This window comes from Mesocricetus auratus, unplaced genomic scaffold, assembly GCF_017639785.1.
Source record: "Mesocricetus auratus isolate SY011 unplaced genomic scaffold, BCM_Maur_2.0 Super-Scaffold_100027, whole genome shotgun sequence".
Classification (NCBI taxonomy): Eukaryota; Metazoa; Chordata; class Mammalia; order Rodentia; family Cricetidae; genus Mesocricetus; species Mesocricetus auratus.
In genome coordinates, this window is record NW_024429208.1 from 2,462,649 (window position 1) to 2,474,821 (window position 12,173).

Sequence of the window (12,173 nt, forward strand, 5' to 3'; positions counted from 1 at the left end):
CCGTAAGCGCGAGCGAGGGGGGTTGCGGTAGCCCGAGTCACCCGCGGGTCCCACCCCCTTCCACTCCATCCCGTCGCCATGGCAACCCCTCCGCCTTTGAGCGGGGGGGAGGGGGCGGCTCGGGTTCAAAGGCCTCATCCGGGTCCTTCGGCGGGGGCTCTTCCCGGCTTGATTGGGCGGTTTGTTTCGCCGCCGATTGGCCGAGACCCCGGAGGAGCCGGTGCTGAGCTCGGGGGGGCGGAGGGGAAACGAGGGCAGAGAGACACCCGGGGTCGCGGGGTTCAAGATGGCTCCGGCCTGCTTGGGTGACGTAGAGGGCAGAGCTTGGGTCCGCCCCGCCCCCTCGGGGAAGCGGGGGCCCGGCCTGGGGCTCGCCCGGCGCGGCGTGGATGGTGCGGCCGTCGGTGAGCGGCGCTGGTGGTAACCCGGCTCCGTCGGTCGGACGGCTCGGCCTCTCTAGGTGATCCTCACGACTGACCCGAGGCCATGTGACACGGAGCGGGGCCCCCGGGGCGGAGGGGGGAAGAGTGTCCCGGTCCCCAGCTCCGTCTCACGTCTAGGAGCAGGGAAAGGGTCGGGTCCCAGCCCAGCCCCTCCGTGAGCGGGCGCCCCGGGGGCTCCAGCCCTTCACCGCCGCCTCCCCACCCACCCCCCGAGGGTGAGCCCGCGCGCGGCGGCGGCGGCGGGATGGAGTAGACCCGCCCCTTCCTTGTCACTTGCCCTGCAGAGGTTTTGTTTGGATCTCTCTGTCTGTCTGTCTGTCTCTCTCTTCTGTCTGTCTCTCTCCTGGCCTGTCTGTCTGTCTGTCTCTCTCTCTCTCTCTTCTGTCTGTCTCCCTCTGTCTCTCTCTCTCCTGGCCTGTCTGTCTGTCTGTCTGTCTCTCTCTCTCTTCTGTCTGTCTCTCTCTTTCCTGGCCGGGCCAGCTCTGGAGAGCTCCTTTCCAACCATCGGTTGACGCACAGTGTGGCCCGAGGCAGTGTGGCCTTAGGTAGCCCGTCCTCCCACTACCAAGGGCTCTTCAAACACCAGGCTGTGTAAACTCATCCAGGGTAAAGGTGTCCCAGGGCGGGAGACAGGAGCGGGCTAAGGACGGTCCAGCCCCCTTGATTAGAAAGAAAAATCGGAGAGAGAGGTGCCCGTGGTGTGACTCAGGGATAAAAGGGAAGGCGAGGGAAGATAAAAAGGAGGCTGGGGCTCAGGACCTGGGGTCGGGGGGACCCGGGAAGCGAGGACCCAGGAGACGGCCAGTGCGGAGGTAGGAGCGGTGGGGTCCGGGCTGCGATTGAGCACCAGGGGACCCGGTCTTCCTGCGGTCCGAAGCCCCCACGCCCGCCACGGCCTGCAGCCCGGGGTCTGCGTTGGCGGCCGAGGAGGACAGTGAGCCCGAGGGTGGGCGGAGGAGCTGGGGAGCCGGGGCAGGGGCTGGAGAGCTAGGCGGGGAGAGACGACGCGAGTCCTGGGCAGCAAGGGGGTGTGGTGACGCTGAGGGCTTGGATTCAGCGGGTGCTTCACAAGCATCGGTCCAGGGGGCCCCGGGGAGGAAGGGGATGCGCGGGGACCCCGGGGTGGCGGAGGGGCCGAGCCTAGCGCTGCTGCGGCCCAAAGACAGGCAGCGGCCCGGGAGCGCGCGGACGAAGCTCAGGGGCCGACGCCGAGGAGAGAGAGCGGAGAAACCAGGGGCACAGGTGCCGAAACCGGCGGGCCGAGCGGTGCAGCCGGCGGCGTCCGTCCCGCGAGCCCGGCTGAGCTCTCCCGGGGCGGGGCCGGGGAGGCCAGGCAGGCGCGTGGGGCGGGGGGGGGTGGGAACGGGGGGGAGGAGGAGATGCTGGGCCTCTGAGGCTGCGATTGGCGAGGCCCGCTGCCCATCATCGCCCCCCACTTCCTGGCCGGCCCCGGAAGCCAGCAGGCGCGGGGAGGGGTGGGGGAGATAGCGGCCGCGGTAGCCCCGGCCCTCAGAGAGCCCGCAGGGAGGGAGGGCGCTGGGGGTCCGGCTGCCCCCTCGCCACTCCTACCGCTATGGGCCCAGCTTCCCACTCCCGCCACCGCTCCAGCGGCCGGGGCTAGGACATCCCCACCTCCCGTCCTGTCGCCCCCCCGTGGCACCGAGACAGAGACCCGGCCGCCGCTGCCGCAGCCTGGCTGGGGAGGGGGCCCGTCCCCCAGGCCCCTCGCCCCGGTGAGGTGCGGGCGGGCACGGGGCGGGGGGCGCCGGAAGGGGCCGGGATGGGCAGAGATGGGGCTGGGAGGGCCGCCGGGGGACGGGGGCCTGGGCGGAAGAATGGGAGCGTCGGCCCGGGGCCCGGGGGTGTGGACGGCGGACGGGGATCCTGCAGGGGGAGGGGTCCCATGAGGGCCCCAGCCCCTGCCCTGCGTCTTGGCCCCGCGTGACTTCGGGGTGTCGGCGAGAAGGCCAGGACAGCTCCCTAGGAACGCCGCCGCCGCCGGGCACCCGTTAGCCGCCGGCCGGCCGGGCGCAGAGCCGCTCCCTCCTCCCTCCCTCCCTCCGCGGCCGCGCTTCCACGTCGGGACGGAGCCCCTCGCCGGCACGCGAGCCAGCGGGCGAGCGGGCGAGCGTGTAGCGGGACGCAGCGTGTCTCCCCGTTGGTTCCCAGTGCCTTTGACAGGTTGAGCCGCTTGGGCTCGGCTGCTCCCCGCGGGCTGTGTGTAGTGTAGGGAAGGACATTTAAACGCCCATCAGAGTGGCCCTCGGACTTCGCGTCCCTGCCTTGTGTCCGGTTTGTGACATGCCCAGTGCCACAACACTTGGCGTGTTGCACGTGTTGGATGTCTGAGTGCTGTATGTTTTTACTTGCCGGCTTTGGCCTGTCTTGTTTGGCCTCTCCGGGGCTCGTCCGTCCACAGTTTTGGAGTGTGCTGGTTGCGGAGTTGCTTCCTGTGCGTGGGATCCCGTGGCTGTCACCACAGACCTACATGCCCTGTGATGTGACATAACCATAGCACCTGCCGTGTATTTCGTAAATTTTTGACAGTGCGATTGGTGTGGGCTATATGCTTGCTAACCTGTTTGACATCATCCCATTATAAATCTTGAAACATTTATGTCGTGAGGTAATTTCTTTGTCAGACCAAGCGTTACACAAGTACTGCTTGTTCTCCAGTTTCCCCGGACATTTTGTTGTTGTTACGTTTCAAGACAGGATTTCTCCATGTGGCCCAGGCTGACCTCAGACCCACAGAGATCCGCCTGCCTCTGCCCCCCGAGCACTGGGACTAGAGGCGAGCGACACCACCGCCCGGCTAAGATTTTTGTTGTTGACGGTTTGACGTAGCCCACCCACACGGGCCTTGAACTTGTGACGGAGCCAGGCTGGTCTGGAACCCTGCCCTGGCACCTTGCATGTGTCACCACACCTGTGCTTTCCTGACCACCTGACGTGTCTCTCCACGCACGTCTCTCCACGCACGTGTCTGTGTCACAGCTTTAATCTGAGTGTCCGGCAGGGGACCACCGTCTGTGCCCACGTTTGCACTCTGGTTCACACTGCGGGCTTCCCGGTGGCCTCGTGGAGATGCATTGCTGTGAGGCTCGTTGCCACCATTTGGGGGAGGTGACTTTTCCCGATTAGTATTCCTTAAGAGGGCAGTTGCCTAGTTTACGGTCAGGGCTGTCAGTACCTGGCCTACAAGTGTACCTCATCGTGGCCCAGCAGAACGAAAGGAGACAAAAACCCTATTGCCTGTTATCAGCTGATCAATTGTGGGCGAGACTGCAGCCTTAAAATCCCTTGGCCAAGATTTACTGAGCCGCCCACTGCACCTGCTTCTGTCTAGCAGCATCCCTATCATGATGTTGCTCGAAGCCTGTGGAGGAGGTGAGCAGGGAAGACGGTGAACTTTTACCCAGAGTGCGTTGTTGCTATCAGTAGTTCTCAAGTCCCTTGCACGGCAGACTTACCTGGGAGGCATGTTAAAACACAGGCTGGCCTGGTGCCCGGGTTCATTATGTCTGGGTGAGGCCCACAAGTTATATTTCTACTCTTTGACAACCACTGATGATCATACAAGGCGTGGTGGCCTACACCTCTAGTCCCAGCACTCAGGAGGTACCGGCAGGAAGATGGTCACCGCCAGTCTGGGGACACTCAGGGCTGTGCTAGAAACTTGTGATGGAATCATGGGCCTGGCTGTCGCACCTGCTGTGCGGCCTGCATCCGAGAATGTAGCGAGGTGGTCGGGATAGATGACACAGAGACCGTTCGGTTGCTTTAAGAAAACTTTATCTTCCCAAGTCAGCTTAGGAGAGAGCTCTCAGGAGAAATCTCAGGAGAAGTCTCTGGAGAAGTCTCTCTAAGAAAAAGGAGCTTCCCTTTTTAAGGACTTTTGTCATCCATTTACATACCATTCTTTCCACTTCTCACCCTCCTGGCTGGTGGTTTAATCTCCGGCCCCAGAATCGGGGAGACACCACAGGGGGCAGGAAGAGGCATCTAGCCATAGGAGGTGTGGAAGGCATGGTATTTCAGTGAGCCAGCCCTATCTGAGCCCTATCAAGCTTTAAAGCACTGAATTGTTTTCAGTAAACAATACATAGATGCCTGCTCCCAGGCCAAAGGGGAAGTGGGTTTCTACTCAAGGTCTGGTGTCCCCACACCTGGCCAGGCTCTGAAAGGCGGGCCCGAGCTGCGAAGCTTGAGGCTAGGACAGGGCCTGCGGGCCACAGTGTGCTCAGTCAGTCAGGGACTGAAGACAGTTCTGGAGGTGGGGTCAGCTTTTTGAGAAAGGCCTTTTGGAGACAGAGAAATGCTGAGATGTAGGTCACAGAAGCCTGTCTGGTGGCCGCAGGAAGAGGCACTGGAGCAGCTCACGACGTCTGGGGGATGGGGTGGGCTCCTGTGTCGTGTGTGTGTGAGTGAGTGTGTGTGTGTCTGTGTCTGTCCCGGCCCTTCCAGTTTTAGGAAGGGAGGGCCTTTGACCTGCCTAGAGACCGAGGCCCAGAACCCCCTCCTTAGGAGCCATGACCCTGCCTCAGGCAATGGGGCAGAGTAGAGGAAAAGGAAGGACGGGGCAGGTTCTTCTCCTGCCTGAGGCTCCTTCTGTCCCAGCAGGTGACTGGAAGTTCCTCCTCCGTTTCTTTGAGACCTGTTGGGTTTGTTTGCCTGTCTGTAGAAGTGCATTGATATGTCATAGAGGACTCCACAGGGGAGAAGAGATTTTTCCAGACCAGTATTCACATTTATCTGCTACTAGGTACAATAGTAAATTTTTTTTTTATGTGTGTGAATGTATTAGCCTTTGTATGCCTGGGATTTTTTAGATCTCTGACATGAGCCTCTTCTTACCGCTTGTTTGAAGTGTATGTGTGTGTCTGCAGTGACAGCTTGTAGAGCTTCTTATCTGCTTGTTGTCTAAAGTGTGTGTGTGTCTGCAGTGACAGCATGTAGCAGGGCTTGGGAGTACCGGGTGTTTGGGTTTCACCCAGAAATCGCTGCTGAGAAGCAGCGTGGGCTCTGGTCAGCCCTTTCCCCTCCGTGAGCCATTTCCTGTGAAACCAATAATGCTAACACTACTTTGTGAACTGCCACATGGACCATACATAGGGTGTAACGTGCTACGTAAAACAGCGCTGACCACCAGAAATAAATCGGAGTCACTCTATAGTTTTAAACTTCTGATAACCACAATAACAAGGGTAAAAGTAGTGAGGTCCATCTTGTTAGTGTATTTAACTGAGGCCAGCGGAGCTGGGGGATCGGTAGACACCAGGTTCAGTGATCGTGCCCTTTCATTGATGGGACATTCTATATGCCTGCTTTTCTCCCAGGCTGGAGTCTGCTGTGCATTTTATATTCCTAAGCCCCTTCTTTCTTTCCATTGGGAGTGGACAGTACAGGTGTAGATGGCCTGTCCAGAGCAGGCCTGTCACTCAGCATGCCGGAGGCAGAGAGGATTGCTGTGAACTAGAGACTCGCCTGGGCTCCAGAGTCCCAGGTCAGCTTGGATTAGAATGAAACTGCCTCAAACAACAATAACAACAAAGAATAGTAATTCCAGCCACAAGTGTCAGCCTGTGCCTTTGCTGTTCCCTTTTCACTGCTTACGGGAGAGTGGTGGATGTCTGGGGCTCTTGTCTGTCTGTACCCAGAGCCCTGGAGCTGCAGTGGACCGCGGCCTCAGGCTGGGCTCCTCCCCGTTCTTGGAGCATCTCCCAGTTTTGCCTGCGTGCCTGTTAACCTGGCTCGTCCTCTCCCCTGCAGGTGACCAGAATGGAGCTGTGGCCCGGGGCCTGGACAGCACTGCTGCTGCTGCTGCTGCTCCTGCTGTCCACCCTGTGGCTCTGCAGCCCCAGTGCCAAGTACCTCTTCAAGATGGCCTTCTACAACGGTTGGATCCTCTTCCTGGCTATCCTCGCAATCCCTCTGTGCGCCGTGCGAGGACGCAACGTGGAGAACATGAAGTAAGGGGCGGCGGGGCTCAGAGCGGCGGGGCTGAGGGGACCCAAGGGCGAGAAGGGGGTGGTAGATTTGCAGGGGAGAAGAACCCAAACACAAGCCCAAAAGCGAGGGTGGGGGAAAGCACAAGGACGCCCCGGGAGTGAGTAGGTAGGCGGGCACGGAGAGGCCGCGCAGAGGCGTGGAGTGGGCGTCAGTGGGTCCCACTGGCCCTGCCGTGACCCCACAGGATCCTGCGTCTGCTGCTGCTCCACATCAAATACCTGTATGGGATCCGCGTGGAGGTGCGGGGAGCTCAGCACTTCCCTCCCGTGCAGCCCTACGTTGTGGTCTCCAACCACCAGAGCTCCCTCGACCTGCTTGGTGAGGCCTCGTCACAAGTCACAGATCCCCGTCCTCTCGCTGAGCCCTCTCTCCCATCCCCCAAACCTGTTTCCCAGAGGCCCTCCAGCCCCCTACTCCTGAATGTCACTCGCTCAGGTCTCCTGTCCCCGGGGTGGGCGTGTACGCCTGTAGTCAGCTTTGTTCTCAGGCCCTCTCCAGCGGTGTGGGCGGTGACCCGGGCTGGGTGTGGTGCTGCTCTGATCCTGCTCATACCCTGACCCGTACCCCACCCTGCCAAGGGATGATGGAGGTGCTGCCAGACCGCTGCGTGCCCATTGCCAAGCGCGAGCTGCTCTGGGCTGGCTCTGCCGGGCTGGCCTGCTGGTTGGCAGGAGTCATCTTCATTGACCGGAAACGCACGGGAGATGCCATCAGTGTCATGTCTGAGGTGGCCCAGACCCTGCTCACTCAGGATGTGAGTCTTCCAGGCATGGGGTTTGGGGGTTAGGAAGTAGATGATGGGAATCGCTGATGATCCGTGCCGGACCCTCCTATGTGTGTCCTTCTGACCTCTCTCCCTCAGTTGAGAGTCTGGGTTTTTCCTGAAGGAACAAGAAACCACAATGGCTCCATGCTGCCCTTCAAACGTGGCGCCTTCCACCTAGCAGTGCAGGCCCAGGTGACACTGCTCTCCAGTCAGCACCCAGACCTCCTCCCTCCTCCTCCTCCTCCTCCTCCTCCTTTCCCCTCCCTCCCTCCCTCCCTCCCCCTCCCTCCCTCCCTCCGAGGCCCCCCCCAGGATCTGTGCACTCACTGGCTTTTCCTCTTCCCAGGTTCCCATTGTCCCCATAGTTATGTCCTCCTATCAAGACTTCTACTGCAAAAAGGAGCGACGCTTCAACACGGGTGAGCGGCTTGAGGGCGCTGAGCAGGTCTGGGGATGGTGTGGCCAGAAAGTTCATGGGAGGCTGAGGAATGTCCCTGAGGCAGGGAGACCTTAGGCCCCACTGGACCTGCCAGGTAGGCAGAACCAGCCTCCTCAAGGGACTGTGACCGCACACGGAAGCCGTGCAGAGGCCTGGGCAGGGTCTGGAGATTCTGTCAGCAGCTGGCGAGCTTACAGGAGACCCACAGGCGTAGCGGGATTGCACTACAGCTGGCTGAGAACCAAGAGTGCGGCCGTGACGCTGTTCCCTGTCCCACCAGGACGATGTCAGGTGCGGGTGCTGCCGCCAGTGCCCACAGAGGGGCTGACACCAAATGACGTCCCCGCTCTGGCAGACAGAGTCCGGCACTCCATGCTCACCATCTTCCGTGAGATCTCCACTGACGGCCTGGGTGGCGGTGACTGTCTGAAAAAGCCTGGGGGAGCGGGCGAGGCCCGGCTCTGAGCTTCCCCACCCTCCCGTCTTCTCCCCACACCTCTGACCCCTCCCGGGTCCCCACTCCCTACTCTCCTTCGGGAATCTTCAACTTGTGAAGTGGATACGGATACAGCGTCACTCACGTCCTTTCCCTGCCCACCGTGGACTCCCCTGCATGGGGACGGTCTCCACTCCGGCCCCACCGCCATCCTGTCTCGTGGGACAGTTGCCGCCCCTCACCTCAAGTGGCTCCTCGGATACAAGGGTGGGGCACATTCCATCCCATCCCTCCCCAGTGGTCTCTTTGTGGCCTTCTCTCCCTCTGCCCCACACTGGACAATGGACTCGTGTGTTCTGTGGAACAATCCATTCCTCACTCCAAGTCCACAGACTGCGTGGGCCCGTCTGCTGGGGAGGACTCCTCATCCTGTGACTGGGAGCCGCACCTGAACACTCCTGACCGGCTCGCCTGGGGAACTTCCTCATCACCCTCGGCGGGGCAGGGCTCTTCTAACTCAGAAGTCTCACCCCTGCCCGTGCCAGGGGCTGAGCACACTCCAGATGCCAATCTCTGTTTCCCCCGCCCCCTTGGCAGAGGTCTTCGGGGTTCTGGCCTGGCAGCAACTACCCAGAGTCTGCAGGGGCGGACCTTTGAAGCTGCCATCTCTGTTCCCTGGGGCCTTAGGGGAAAGAACCTGACCCTGGGGGGAGGGAGGGCGCTTAATTTATTTTTTCTTTCGAGGGACTCCCTCTCTGAGCAGTTTCCATTTCCTCCCAGTGGCATTGGCCACTCCCCTGCCTCCCACTCGAGACCCATTCCTAAGACCCAGGCTGGGGGCAGAAGGAACGGGTGGAATCCGGTTTTGCGTGGTTGGTTTTTATTTGGGTAACAGAAAGCAACTGAGAATAAAGAGAGATCTGGAGATTTTCTGTGGCTCCTTGTGCCTTGCTGGTCAACACCCTCATCTGCCAATCCCAGATAGTGCGGTTTCTGTATAAATTAGGATCCAGGCTGCTGACAGGTTCCTCGTCAACCATGGAGGCGTGGGCCCAGGCTGTTGTCCTCACAGGCGCCTAGTTAACGGCAAAGGGGCAAGATGGCTGTGGTCCGGAGGGGGCAGGTGCGGGGTGAGGACGGTGGGCGGGGTTTCAGGAGGGAGAAGCTGGGTTGACGCTGTGCCTTCGGTTCTGGAGGAGTGGAGGACACTCACAGGCACCCAGCTTTTCCTCAAGCAGCAGCACCTGGTCACTGAGGGACTCGATCCTGTCTCCCCGGCCCCACAGCTCGGCCACCTGTTCGGGCTGCAGCTCTTCAGGCGGCATGGGCAGCACTGCTCGGACCCAGGCCCCAGCCTGTGTGGCCCACTGCAAAGGAAACAGTACCTCAGGATTCCGGCGAGGTCCTGGGGGGTGGCACTCGCACACCCCGCACCCGCCCCTGCCGCTTCCTCCTGCAGGCTCGCCTGCTCCAACCGCTCCAGGCGCTCACGCAGCTCGGCGACCTCCCTCAGGGTTCGCTCCTCACGTTCCGCTTCCCGAACTAGGGTAAAGGAGACTGAGCACGGCCTCCTGGCCTACGGCAGAGACCCAGGCCCGCCCCGCGGGCCTCCCATACCCACCCGCCACACTGAGGACGCTGGCACTCGTAGAGGATTCCAGAGGCCCCGCTGCACAGGTGCGTCCGTCCGGACCCAGAGCCAGCGGGTGCGGGCAGCCGCACGTGTAGCTGCCCAGGGTGTTGAGACAGCCGTGAGAGCAGAGGGTAGGGCTGGCCCTGCATTCATCGATGTCTAGGCACCAGAAAGGGGAGCGGGCTGAAGGGGGCCGGGCGCCACGGTCTGTGGCTGGGTGAGTGGGTGGGGAGAGCCCAGCGCCCGCCCCCGTCGCCCCCCCCCCCCCGTGCCCCATGGCGGGGCGGCCAGCCTAGCTCACCCACGTGGCAGTGCTTCCCTCCCCAGCCTGGGGCACACTCGCACTGGTCCGGTCCAGTGCACACACCTCCGTTAAGGCAAGGCTTGGAGCAGATGGCTGGGGTATATAAGAAAGACCCGGGGACTCAGGGTCTGCCCCCCTCCCCGCAGCACCACCCAGTGCGCCCCGCCCCGCCCCGCCCCCCACAACGGCCTCAAGTGCCAGGCTCACCTTCACAGGTGAGCGCTCCCGGACGCGGCTTCCTCCAGCCCTGGCAGCACACTACGTGCGCCTGCTGGACCTCGCGCCTCACCTCCCGCCAGGCCACGCGGTACGTGGTCCTGGAACGCAGAACCAGGGTTCTGGGTGCCCATCCTGGGGCCTGGCCCTCGGGATCCCTTCTGAGACCCCGGGTCCCACCAGGCTGCGCCTCTCACCTGTAGGTGCTGCACACGCGCACCCCCGCGCACAGCGTCAGGTAGGGCTTGTACACGGGCCGACTGTAGGACTCGTTGTAGCGGAGCGGAACCACCAGGGTCTGGTTGGAGCAGACCCCCAGACTGCAGCCACGCCCAGGGGTGGGGGTGGGAGACACCGTGAGTGCGGCAGAACCCCCCCCCCCCCCCCGCAGCTTGAGTCTCTCCCCACGCAGCGCCCACGGCCCCGGCCTCGTGCCCTCGCTCTGTAAACTTCCAACTTTGTGTTGCCTCCTGCCAAACGTGACCCCCCGGCAAAGACCTCACCCTGGCCCGACCCCATTTGCTGTCACCTTGGTTTGAAAGGTCCTCTTTTGCGCCCCCTCGCCTGCGCCTGCCATCAGTAGCAGGAGGAACCAAAGTCCGACTAGGAAGACGCTCAGCTCAGCCCTGAGCCCCATGGTTCTTCCAGACTCTGTGGGCTGCAGACAAGTCGTTCCTGGATGCTCCTGGCTTCTGTGGGCCCCCTCTCTCGCCTGGACCCTCCTAAAACAATCTACTGAGGTCAGGGCATTAAGTCTCCTGAATGAGAGCCACTCACCCAAGTCTGTATCAAGAGGCCTGTTCATTGAATCGGACATGGTCTGACCTTAGCACATCATGGTCTGCTCAGCCAGGCTCGCCCTACCCCAGAGCTCCCGGCCAGCCCCCCCACACAACCCTTCTTAGTGTGCTTCCTTGGAGCCTCACCTTCAAAAACAGCAGGCACCCTGCACCTTACACATGAACCCAAGCACATCAAACCCATTCCTGCCACGACTCTCCGACACCGTCACTGGCACCCCAGACACACACCCTCCACGCGGGAACCTCCCTCCCGGCTCGCACTCATCCCTGCCCTTCCCGCCACTGACTTCCTTTCCCCTCGTGCCAGCCATGCGCTCTCCACCTGTTTTCCTGTCGTCGGGGGAGACTGAAGCCACACCAGCGGGCAACCCAGCAGCAGCCGCTCACACTGGCGGCTGGGCCTCTCCGGCTTCCACGGCAAAGGGGCTGGGCCAGAGAGCAGCCTCCTACCCTGCCCCCTCCCACAAGACTCCCTGCCTCAGGCCCCTTCTCCTCAGCCAAGAGCTGCATAGAAGGACGTACAAAACCTTTGAAGGCCCCCCAAATCAGAAGTTCCTGGCAGGCAGCACCCCACGCCCCTCCCACCTACAGACTGCGGGAGAAATGTGAGGGCGGGGAGAAGGGGTTAGAGGCAAGAAAGGCCAGGTCACGGCCAAACTGGCCAGACCAGCCGAGAAAAGGCAGCAGTCACAGACGGGCAGGGGTGCCCAAGCCACCAGGGGAAAACTGCCTCCATCCCTTGATGGCATTTATTGGGGGTTGGGGGACACCACCCCCAAGCCAGGAACAGACAGAGCTGTATTGTCCGAGTCCAAATTCCTCCTCCCAGGCAAAGGGAGACTCACTGTATAGCTCCGTCACCAAGCCCTGGCCTACAAAGGTCAAGGGGCCTGACACATGCCCACCCTGACCCTCAGCACCCCCTCGTCTGGGCCAGGGGTGGCGGGCCTATTCTGCCCATGACGCCCGAGGCCCAAACCGCCAGAGCCTGGGGCTCAGCCCCGACCCCGGGCTGGGACAGGAAGAGAATTGTCCCCAGCAGGAAAGAACCCAGGGAGTCAGGAACCTAAACAGAATGGGCATTGAGAGGACGGAAGCGCCAAGGGGGTCCCCACCCCACA

At 61.7% G+C, this 12,173-nt stretch overlaps 2 protein-coding genes across 7 annotated transcripts; one reads left to right on the top strand and one right to left on the bottom strand.

Moving 5' to 3' along the window:
* The first annotated feature begins 273 nt into the window (after positions 1–273).
* On the top strand, positions 274–9,026 carry Agpat1 (1-acylglycerol-3-phosphate O-acyltransferase 1). Of its 6 annotated transcripts, none has more exons than XM_013125825.3 (8): positions 274–460; positions 5,067–5,208; positions 6,216–6,415; positions 6,640–6,773; positions 7,034–7,209; positions 7,318–7,413; positions 7,568–7,640; positions 7,941–9,026. In XM_013125825.3, exons 3-8 carry the CDS (start codon positions 6,225–6,227, stop codon positions 8,123–8,125), a joined length of 855 nt encoding a protein of 284 aa, XP_012981279.1. In that variant the 5' UTR covers positions 274–460; positions 5,067–5,208; positions 6,216–6,224; the 3' UTR covers positions 8,126–9,026. The 6 variants fall into 6 exon arrangements, with proteins under 6 accessions (XP_012981279.1, XP_012981277.1, XP_012981276.1 ...); XM_013125822.3 differs by lacking the exon at positions 274–460 and adding an exon at positions 1,905–2,181; XM_013125824.3 differs by lacking the exon at positions 274–460 and adding an exon at positions 1,905–2,176.
* Egfl8 (EGF like domain multiple 8) lies at positions 8,960–12,134 on the bottom strand. The gene is given in 10 exon segments (XM_040732467.1): positions 8,960–9,172; positions 9,310–9,463; positions 9,562–9,638; positions 9,718–9,888; positions 10,031–10,126; positions 10,241–10,350; positions 10,447–10,569; positions 10,779–10,810; positions 10,812–10,981; positions 11,375–12,134. Coding segments are annotated over 9 exon segments (882 nt in total). The 5' UTR covers positions 10,887–10,981; positions 11,375–12,134; the 3' UTR covers positions 8,960–9,128.
* Between the last annotated feature and the right edge of the window lie 39 nt (positions 12,135–12,173).

Bases quoted from the DNA above. Each gene is read 5' to 3' on its own strand.
- Agpat1 (XM_013125825.3), top strand. From the start codon at position 6,225: ATGGAGCTGTGGCCCGGGGCCTGGACAGCACTGCTGCTGCTGCTGCTG. The intron at 6,774-7,033 runs GTGAGGCCTCGT...CACCCTGCCAAG, and splicing joins GAGCTCCCTCGACCTGCTTG to GGATGATGGAGGTGCTGCCA. The intron at 7,210-7,317 runs GTGAGTCTTCCA...TCTCTCCCTCAG, and splicing joins AGACCCTGCTCACTCAGGAT to TTGAGAGTCTGGGTTTTTCC.